Raw genomic sequence first — 10,633 nt, 5'->3', positions numbered from 1 at the left:
GAAATGAAGACTTTATTCATTTCAAAAGTTTGAACATTCTCTCAAAAGAATGGAACTATAATTTTTAATTTATTCAAAGGGACCTTTTTTTTACTTTTAAGCATAAACTCAGTGGGAAACATTCTTTTTCCTCCGCCAGCTTTTCTCCAATGAATGTTTTAAATTTATAGCTTAATAGGCTAAAAGCAGAAAAGGTTCTTCCTCATCAGCTTCAGCTATGTTTTAATCTCTCTTCTTTTTGAGTTTATGCATAAAACCAACGTTTTTTATGTTCTCTGATAATCTTTGACTTTCTCGAGAAAAGGGTTAAATGATAACAAACATATGAAAGTGTATATAATCATAACCAACTCTTGTAGAAGTATAGCTAAGTAACTCTACAAAACCCATTCAGTTACACACATAGTTGATTGTTGAGAGTGTGTGGAATTTATCCAAGAAGACAAAGATAGTACATGAAAGCTGTTCTAGCACAATAGCTATACATATACTAATATTTATATCTTCCACATACAAATCCTTAACACAAACAAATCTATATGCGGTATGAAGTCACACAACATTGATCCAAAATATATATTCGGACATGGAAGACTTCCAAATAAAGAAAGGAAATAAAGAAAGGAAGAAGAACCTTCTTCTTCAAGTAAAGTGTTGTTCATCACTACTGTTCACGTTGATCTCTAAGAGCTCCTCGATAGGGTGTCTACAAATGGGACATTTGTTAGACTGAAGCCTCAATTCTTTCGCACAGTCACTACACATGCACTGCAAAGACCAACATAAAGACACTATTAGACGTCAGGACAAAGCAAACTCAAAAGCACTTCTCTTGAAACTTGATTACACTGTATAAAAAAGCTTTACCAAATGTCTACAAGGCAGCACAGCTGTGTCCTTAGCCTCAGTCATGCAGATCACACATTCTTTACCCGAACCACCATCCTCTAACCCCGAGGATGCACCTTGAGTGGTCGATCCATACAACTCACGGAGTTCATACCGAACTCCTTCGATCCAAAGAATCTGCTTCACAACTTTCACTTTGAAAGATCCATCGCTGTCTTTCTCAAGAACCGCTTGCGTGACTTGCTTATGAACTGATGATTGCTCTGAGATGGGATTTGGAGAGATTAACGTCTCAGCTGATATAACAAGCGGGTACACGTCTTCTTCTAAGGGTTTTGACAAATCGTCAAGAGCGAAGAAGCTCAGGTCGGTTCCTGTCCCTGAAGGCTGTAGAAATCTCTGTCCAGGACCTTTCTGAAAAGAGAACCTTGTCGGTGGATAAACCTCTGGAAACTGCGGGATAAACGTGCAGTTTGGTTCCTCCTTTGCAAAGAAGGTGATAGTGAAACTGAACAATGAAATGAGAATACAAATGAGAAGTCTCAATATAATCTTTAAACTGATCAATACCATGTTCTAAAAATCAGACCTAACCAAAACGATTTTTCAGACGATTCCGTCTAGGCATTCAAAAAAAATTCAGTGGTGCCCGCCTAATCAATAATCTATTATGAACGTCTAACTAGTGCCTAGCGATTTTTTTAACATTGATCAATATAAATCATATAATTTCGTCCTAATTATGAATCTGTTTTTTGAACAACCATTATGACTCTAACACCTAAAAATTCAATCACATTTCATGCTAATTGTCATGGATCAACCTCTAATAAAGCCAGATCGGTGAATATATTATATACCTGCCGTGGAAAATGGCATCGAAGTCGAAGGAAACTAGATGGTGGCCAGGGACTAAATCGTCTACTTCGAGTCTCACCGTATCTCTATGCACGTTGACATCGTTCCTCACCTTCTTGGCGTTCTGATTCTCCACGTAAGGAGGTGGAAGAGGCTGCATTTGCGTTTGAGGCTGAGGGGGACAGACAAATCCAGGTCTCATCGTTGGACCCCACCAATTGGGTTGAGCTGTGGTGAGATACTGAGGATGCTGAGGGTAGTAATGGTAAGGATGACCGTAGGAACAAGAGTTGATCTGTGGCGGTGGTGGTAGAGGTGGAGGGATGTGGTAAGTGGAGTAGTTGTAGTCATAATGCGGTGGAAATGGCTGCGGCGGAGGAGGAGGGTCAAGGTAATAGTAAGGCGGTGGAGGGTGGTGGTGGAGGAGGTGACGGCGGTTGCTCTGTCGTCTTCTGTTGGTGCTAAAGGAGATTCCCATTGGTGATAAGAGTCACAAGACAGAAAAGCAGAAGAGAACTGAAGAAAGAAGATTTGGAAGACAGACAGATGTGTAGTTGAAGTGTTGAAGATTTGGTCATGCTTTTTGACTTTTTTTGGTTTTTCTTTTACTTTTGTCTTTTTTTTTTTAAAACCGATGGGATGAAACATGTGTTCTGTTCGGTTTGTTTTTTAGCTTTGGTTTGATGATTGGTTTTGGTTTATGAAAGGGTAATATCATTCATTATCATCATCTTATTGTATTTTGTTAATTTTACTAACTTAATCTGTAATATTTATATCTAATTCTTAGTTTTCTTTGCCTACCAGCAATGTGTTTTGGTAGCCAAATGTTTTATTGTTGTTATATTAATAGTGTTAACATAAATAATTTTACTAACTTAATATGTAATATTGTTGATGGTTTTTCATTGTTGTTATATAGATAACTACGATGAATTTACAATTTTAGATTGTGGTGAGATTCAAATGTGCAACAATTAGTATTTTAGATTGTGGTGAGATTCAAATGTGCAACAATTAGTATTTTCACACATTGATTATGTGACTCGACAAATGACAAACTACATTAATTGTGTCTTAGTTGAATAAAGCTAATGAAGGAACCAATCTTTAGCACATTGATGTGAAGGAAGCTCTTCTGTTATTTGTTAACTGCCTCATTAATATCCCTCTTTGATTCTCAAACAAAATATTTACTAACTCTTGAAGAAGACAAATTCGGTTCTACATGCATACTTTCTAAGAAAAGGTTTGTTATTCATCTATATTGATATTGTCTTTGTTTCTTTATCAGTGTTATATTGCCTTTGTTTCTTCATTTATTTTGTTGGCTATGCAATTTGCTTTGCTTTTATAGATATAAATATGTTAAACTTTTATGTTCTTTATCATAGTGGCAAATATTGTGGCTAAGCATTCACTATCACGAGGAAATGTAGGGCAAAGAAAATTGTTACCTAAAAGCCACCAAAAAAGCTAAGAGAGTCCAAGTAGTTGAGAAATTAGAGGATACAAACGAAGCTGGAGGGAAGAGCTCCCTAGACTGTACCTTGATTTTGTCTCAAGGCAAATCTGCTAAAACCATAACTATAAGTGGATTTGATCTATCACATACACCTCTTAGTTGTTACTTTCTCATCCCTGATGGTCCTTGAATGTTCAGATTGCAAGACTTTGTGTGGTGGGTCCCCTTCAAAGAAACTTAAAACATGTGTTCTGGCTAGTTTGGTTTTCATTTTCGGATTGTTGATTGATTTTGGTTTATAAAAGGTATAACATGTGTAGTATATATACAAATATCTAATTTTTAAGTTTATGTTTCTACCAGCAATGTGTTTTGGTAGCCAAAACTTTCACCGGACTTTCCACTGGTAATGGTGTTTCATTGTTGTTTTGTTCATTCGGTTATATAGATAACTGAAGTTACACTCTTAGATTGTGGTGAGATTCAAATATGCAACAATTAGTATTTACAGCTGTGTCGGAATACATTGTCTACGGTATCGTTGTAACCAAAGAGATGTTTCTATGGGAACTGATATGGATCACATTCTTAGTTTATTTTGGTTAGTACTGCTAATAATGCAACGAAGGAGCTTTCAAACAGATAAATGGTTAGGTTTTTAATTTTCTTGGCAACTTTGACTTTGTAAATTTTCCACCTAATCTCTCACTAACTATCGTGTTGATGTTACTAAAAGGTCAACTCTACAACTATAGAGAATATGTATAGATCCTATAATAGAGTTATGTTTTTCCAAGTCTTAACTTACATCTCATGCGGAAAATCTATTTTTTAGAACTTTAAATATGTAAGTCTCATCAGCCATCATGCATACAAGTTGCACTGATTCTTTGTTGAGCTTAAACCGAAAGTATAGTGCATCAAACATTTGACATCGGATAAAATATAACATGGCACGATTGAATTAATTTATTAGTGCTCTACCAAAGTGGAGAGGATCTGAAGAAGGTCATTATTTTGCCTGCCATCAAAGCACCTCATCACTGAGTTTTGTTGCCTTTCTCCAACGAGAAAACAAAAAACAACACAACGCATTATTGATATCATCGAGAAATGTGTAAAGATAAGATCTCTCTAAATATTTGTTTTTCAACAAGAAAGAAGACCAAAGACACCTAGAGGAATAGTCTTCACTATTTCATCACTATTAGGAACTTAAAAGAAACTTTCTTGAATTTTGGATTATGAACCCTTCATAGATCATTTGTGTGATTTTTTTCTAACATAGTTCAAACTTCAAAGATTTTTCATGGACCATTCGTGTGAAATATATCCGTAGCACTTATACTATTTAACTATTAACCAAGTTGTGTTAACTTGCTGTCATCTGTTTGTTAATGTTTTTCTTTCACTATATATATATTCCTCAACTACTACACAGTCCAGCTAAGTAGATCTAGTTACCACTTTTAGTAAGAAACTAATTAGTGATGACATTGTGTAATCCAATATGTCCAAGATCAACAAGAGTCAATACTGGAGATGGAGTTTCATATAGATGGATACATGCATCATGTTTCACACAATGAAATACATATTTAGTTATTATATGTGGTACTCATAATTATATAGAAGTAATCAATAATGAAAAATTTCAAAATCAACACAAAGCAGAAGCTCTGTCTCTCTTCTCAACAGAGACACAGCCTCTCTGTAAATCCTTAAAAACCCTAATCTCCGAGCAATCCCTAAGATCATCGAGACTCACGTACTGTTGCTTCACCATCTTAGACAAGTCCGTACCGGTCTCGTGAACCCATACGTACGGTAAACACGTGTCGTCGTAGTACAACCATCGACGTCCTTCCTGGTCGGGAACGTAGGCTCTGTGGAGGTTACTGTGCCTGAGCTTTTTGGAACGTCCCGGTTTGAGAGTGTGGACACGTTTAAGGATCGACCCGACTCGAATCTGAAGCTCCACGGGACGATCAGAGAGGTTCCAGAAGCGGGTGGAGGCAGTGGTGATGGAGCAAGGGAGTAAGTGGGTCCGGTCTCCACAACCGCCGTAGCATTGTCGGAGAAAGAGGAGGAGAAAGCTGAGCCTTGGGAGCTTGTCTTTGATAGACTCTATCATCTCTTTTGTGAACTTCACTTTTGTTGTTTTCATCGTATCCATTTTTCTTTTTGCTCTCTTTCTTCTCTTATGGTTCACGAGAGTGTAGATTTGGATTTTGTGGTGTGATATATATGCGTGTGCTAAATAGTAATGCAAGAGGACTACCATCATTGTGTTCAAATCTGAATTATTAGAAAAAAACATATTGTTCACTGTTGATTGTTAATAATTGAGTGGTACCAAAAAAATTTAAGTTAAACAAATGGAACTTGCGTCGAACCAAAAACTAAATTTAGTGTGACAAATCGAGCGAACTTATCTGAATTTCTTGAAATATTATTATGATAACTTTACACTTTTGAATTTCTTTTTTCGTCTAACTCAAAATTCAACCGAACCAACAAAAAATGCTGAATTAAATTGAACGATATATTTCAGTTTGGTTATAAATTTTCTAGAATCAAAACGTCAACAACCATAATAAACATGATAGTCGAATGTCCATTCTTGTTTTAAACAATATCTAATTCTCAAGTCTTATATCCCAAATTAGTATAATTTCGACTCAAAAAAATTCGAATAACGAAAAACATTAAAATATAATTTTAATATTTGAGTTTCAGCGACGTTTATCAGAAAAAGATGCTTCTCATATCAAGCCATAAAATCTAAGAATACTTATCGCAAAGATTTGGAACCGATTAGATTCATGTGGCGAAGGAAAATGTGAAAATTGGTGTGTGGGTAGCCAATAATAAAGGACGGCGACAAATACTTCGTTGTTTCTCTTTAAAGAAAACAAGTTGATATACCTCATTTCCTCCTTATGCAAAAGAAAACAATATACATCTTTTTCTATACAACCACACACACCATTATGAAACAAGGAAACATTAATCTCTCTTTTGGTTTCTAATTATCTCCTTTTTATTCTAATTATAGGCTTTACAATGAGGAAGATTGTTCATCTGATCTGACCCAAATTGAAATGATTCATTCCATGCATTATTATTCTTGACCAGTCCCTAATTTTTCGGCTCATTCTTTCCCTCTTTTCCTTTTCTCGTATATAGAATATTGCCTATTTGCCTTTAACCCTGGAGAGTATTATTATATGCAAGAAATAATGATTCTATTTTGTTTTCACTCATTTTTCTATATTTTATACAAACCAACACTTACTATACCTTTGCAGTTTATACTACACATAAACAATGAAGTTAACATTAGTGACACTATCATTTCCCTGATGATCAATATCGGAAGGAGCATCTGTTCCAAACATTCACTAATGCAAGCATTGGCTGCGACTAATGACTATACCAAACTTTTTTTGATATTTTTGGGAGTAATTTAAAGAAAGCAGTTAATGGATAGAGACATTGTAAATAGATTACCATTATATGTGACCAAAGATAAACTAAGCATTGATCTTCTTAGTTAGCAAGTAAAACTAAGCTTGATCAAATCCGAAAAAGATCAAATCGATTCGATGCAACTGACTGAAACAGTGTGATCCTCCAATTTAACAGAACAATTAAAGTTTTTCCGATCCTTCATTTGAATTCTTTTATCAACCTACTGACTGATTGTCACTTGGAAAGCTCTAAATCCTCAATGTCGATTCCTAGAAGTTCGTACTTCCAAGTCCAATACATGTATAAAAAAACAAGAACAGACTGATGAAAGACAGACAAGCTACTTCCCATTTCAAAGCCAGTTTAAAGATGTACAATGTTCAACACTAGTTGTTGGAAAGCTCTAAATAAAATTTTGAAATTTTTATTACCACAAAAAATGATTTACCAAACATTTGTTGTTCCAATCTCTCTCGCTATTCATACATTATACAATACAAACTCAAAGCTTTAGTTGAGTTATTCCAAATAATTTTGATCTATACTCCAAAAGAATAATATGAAAAAGTTTACACATAAATAAAGAATCCGTGACTCCTAAACCCAAGCTTTAATCATCACTACTATCTCACACACAATGCATTCAGCAACACGTGAATAAGCATCACATCCACAAAGTACTGATGCCCAATCTCCCCATCCCTCCACCGCATTTTCGCAGGAGTTCTCCCATAATGAACTCCATCGTTACACCGGTTATCATAATGCCACGGATACGTCATATCAAAGTTATCGACCACGCTTGTGACCAGCCCCGCATCCCTCATCTTCTCCAAAAACACACCGTTAAATGCCTCCATTTTGCTCGGATTAAACGCCAGCAATCTAGCGTAACCACCCGTCGCGATCGTGTTCCTGAAAATAACCTCAGGCGGCTTCAGTCCCCTGCTTTTGACCCCGTCGAACACTTCCCTCCAGAACGCAGCTGCAGTCTCAGCACCTTTCTCAAAGGCTCTAATGCTATGCCAGTGAATCCCATCGTGCAGACCAGAGTTCACGAACATAGCGTCCGGAACTCGGTCTTCTTCCGAGAAGTACTTCTTGAGCAACTCTCTAAAGTCTCGGTTTTTGAGCGAGTCGAGTCCCTGATAGTTCTGCGTCTCGTTCCAATGACCGTTGAAGATACTCGTGATCCTCACCGTCTCGGATTCATTCTTCGGGTTGGAGAACTTCATGTCAAACCTCCTCGGTACAGCGGGAATCTCCGGATGACCCAAAACAAAGTTCAGCATGTTTCTAATCGAGTCCACATGATTCGAATCCCCCCAGAAGAAGAGCCACTTGTTCTTCAAGCAGCCCCAAGCCGTCTCCCCGGAGAACAGCTTGAAAGAGCAATGGGTGGAGTAAACCCACCCATTGCTCTCTATACCTCCAACCGCCCCCTCGCACCACGGTTTCCTGCAAGGGAAACCCGCGGGGAGGCAGCGGTAACGCCCGTCGTTGCTGATCTGGCAGTCGTCGTTCTTCCCTAACCTTATCCATCTCCCCGACCAAGCGTCTCTAGTGAAATCGGATCTTTTACACGATCGGAGCTCCGGGAGAGAAACGTCAGGCTTCTTGACGAAACGTAACCGTACGTTTCGAAGCTTCTTGTCGAAGCCTAGACGCGCGGTGCTGAACTTGAGTCCTTCGTAATGGCGGAAGAGTAGAATGACCGTGAGGTTGAACTCTCCGGCGAACTCGGGATGAACCTGCAGCGACATGGAGTAAGTTCCGTTGCCGAAGTCTTTCACCGGCGGCCTCGATTTCCAATTCTCCCCGGATAAGTCAGTCTCGAAGTAGTCCCCGCCGATGCAGACGGCGGCTTTGGACTCGTCCAAGGCTTGGAATGTGAACACGTGGATCTCTCCGGCGGTTAGAACCACCGGATCAACCCCGTCGACGCCGGGGAGGGAGATCTCCACGGTCTTCGCCTCCCTGCACGGCGCTCCTCCCGGAGCCAGCCAGTTTCTCATCAGATTCGCCGTGAAATTCTTCTCCGGCTCGGCGGTTATCCACCGGAGTTGGACGCGTGTCGAGTTTGTAGTGAGATTCGCCGTGAAATTCTTCTCCGGTTCGGCGGTTATCCACCGGGGTTGCTGGACACGTGTCGAGTTTGTAGTGAGATTCGTCTTCTTCACGTTCAGAACCGTCGTGAGGTTTTGTCGGTGAGGTTTGTCGGAATCTAGAAGATGAGGTTTTAATGACGGCGAAGGGGAAGGAGAGGGAGAAGTGCTGACTCGGAGGGAGTATGCGTTGAGTCTCCACGGCTGCACGAAGGTTTGGATAGAGCAACCGTCGATGCTCCAGACGACTAACATGAGGAAGAAGACGAGCGTTGTGAGAGCGCCGAGACGCCATCGAAGGAGAGGACTCGGCCGTAGTGTCAGTAACTGGCTTTGAACCGGAGATAGAATCGCTCCTTTCTCCGGCATCTGGAAAAGATCCGACCAAAAACAAAACAATTTAAGTAAGATAATAAATCTGAGAGAAAAAAAAAATTCCGACCAAACTAGAAATCAGTTCAACGACAAAGGTTAGTTCCAATGTGAATTAGTAAAGCTTACGCTTTTAGATTCTCTATGACTAGAAAACATTAAAAGTCAAAAAGAAGAATAAGATTAAACTAAAACATTAAAAACTTACTCTAAATGCTTCAATGATGGCTACTTTCTCTTCCCAACTCGTAGAAGATGATGATGAAGAATGATTCACGCAATCCACAAAAGAACAAGAACTGGGTCACCTAGATTCACCAAGAACTGCAAATACTCCCAGTAGAGCTTTTAAATCGTCTTTAAAAGTGGTAAACATATCAGATTTATCATATAAAATTAAAAGAGGAATAAATAAGGGAAATTGAATATTGGACAGCTAAAAATTGATCTCCAGGAAAATTTAGGACATGACAAGTGCAGCCAAAAAAGCATTTTAATGGAGGCGGAGAGGGGAGAAAAAGACAATCTTATGTCTGGACGATTATATCCTTGTTGTTCCAGTGGATTTACCATGACCATGGGCCGATGAACGCGCTAGATAATGGACCAGCGAGGCAGCGACATGTGGACAACCAAGCGTTTTCAGTAGTCGCGTCGGTGTGGTATTAGGGGTGTTTTTGTTATTTCAGGTTGATATTTAATTTGTGATGTATGGTGGTGATTGGCGTCACATGCATATGTTTTGTATTGTCATTGGCCGCACCGCCGCTCCAATTTATCTGCAGGAGGTAACTAATAATAAAATGCTATACAAAATTATTTGGAATAATAGTAGAATTGTTTTGTTTTAGAAATTGGATCATAGAATAAATAAGAGGAGATTGGGTAAATCAATTACTTCCAAAAAGGAAATAAAAAAAATAGTAATTATCTAATGATAAATCCTATTAAGATACTTTGGCTAAAAATATGAATCAAGAGTATAATTATCGGAAGGGTTGACAAAATAATTGGTGATCTAGTATTACCTAAGTGCATCTCCAATCCTACAATTTAAAATAAAAATACTCTAATGTTACTCTACTTTTCATTCTATAATAGAGTAAAAAATTAGTTTACTGATCAATATATAAAAAGTAAGTTATTTTTTTTTGGTCAAATTGTTTTTTGTTTTTTTCATCACATTATTTTCCATTGTAAAATAGGATACCATTGAAGTATATCATAACTCTATTATAGAGTTGTTATATTTTATAATAAAAAATAGGGTGAACCATTAGAGATTGTCTAAATGTTAGATAGGGTAATATATCTTAGATTATTGGTCTATTTTTCAATATCACTTTAGCTTAGTGAAATGTATTTTGTCTGGGGTTTATTTTCTGAGATTGATTCTTGATAATTTTCTTACTCAAGGTTGGTTTACATAGACTTTTGTTTTTGTCTTTCTCAATTCCCTGTAAGAAAACTTGTAGCCGTATATAAAACAATGTGTAAGGAAGAATAAACG

General features: G+C 37.8%; 3 protein-coding genes across 3 annotated transcripts; all 3 read right to left on the bottom strand.

Annotated features, from left to right (window-relative positions):
- Positions 1-337: 337 nt before the first annotated feature.
- On the bottom strand, positions 338-4,429 carry LOC103854457 (probable E3 ubiquitin-protein ligase LUL4). Its single transcript, XM_009131397.2, has 3 exons — positions 1,710-4,429; positions 868-1,357; positions 338-768 (listed from the first exon to the last, which is right to left on the bottom strand). The coding sequence occupies exons 1-3, from the start codon at positions 2,183-2,185 to the stop codon at positions 643-645; spliced, it is 1,092 nt and encodes a 363-aa protein (XP_009129645.2). The 5' UTR covers positions 2,186-4,429; the 3' UTR covers positions 338-642.
- A 256-nt stretch (positions 4,430-4,685) lies between these two features.
- On the bottom strand, positions 4,686-6,814 carry LOC103854458. Its single transcript, XM_009131398.3, has one exon. The coding sequence runs from the start codon at positions 5,490-5,492 to the stop codon at positions 4,833-4,835; it is 660 nt and encodes a 219-aa protein (XP_009129646.2). The 5' UTR covers positions 5,493-6,814; the 3' UTR covers positions 4,686-4,832.
- Positions 6,815-7,054: 240 nt separating this feature from the next.
- LOC103854459 lies at positions 7,055-9,787 on the bottom strand. The gene is made up of 2 exons (XM_009131399.3): positions 9,332-9,787; positions 7,055-9,120 (listed from the first exon to the last, which is right to left on the bottom strand). Exon 2 carries the CDS (start codon positions 9,118-9,120, stop codon positions 7,270-7,272), a length of 1,851 nt encoding a protein of 616 aa, XP_009129647.1. The 5' UTR covers positions 9,332-9,787; the 3' UTR covers positions 7,055-7,269.
- Positions 9,788-10,633: the final 846 nt, after the last annotated feature.

The sequence above is a fragment of the Brassica rapa genome, chromosome A05 (assembly GCF_000309985.2).
Source record: "Brassica rapa cultivar Chiifu-401-42 chromosome A05, CAAS_Brap_v3.01, whole genome shotgun sequence".
NCBI classification, from domain to species: domain Eukaryota; kingdom Viridiplantae; phylum Streptophyta; class Magnoliopsida; order Brassicales; family Brassicaceae; genus Brassica; species Brassica rapa.
The sequence above is the reverse complement of the archived record's forward strand: the minus strand, read 5'-3'. Positions and strand labels throughout refer to the sequence as shown.

Excerpts from the sequence above, each read along its gene's own strand:
- LOC103854457 (XM_009131397.2), bottom strand. The coding sequence starts at position 2,185 with ATGGGAATCTCCTTTAGCACCAACAGAAGACGACAGAGCAACCGCCGT. Across the intron at positions 1,358-1,709 it reads GATGCCATTTTCCACGGCAG|TTTCACTATCACCTTCTTTG; the intron begins GTATATAATATA and ends TTCATTGTTCAG. Across the intron at positions 769-867 it reads TGCTGCCTTGTAGACATTTG|TGCATGTGTAGTGACTGTGC; the intron begins GTAAAGCTTTTT and ends TGGTCTTTGCAG.
- LOC103854458 (XM_009131398.3), bottom strand. The coding sequence starts at position 5,492 with ATGTTTTTTTCTAATAATTCAGATTTGAACACAATGATGGTAGTCCTC.
- LOC103854459 (XM_009131399.3), bottom strand. The coding sequence starts at position 9,120 with ATGCCGGAGAAAGGAGCGATTCTATCTCCGGTTCAAAGCCAGTTACTG.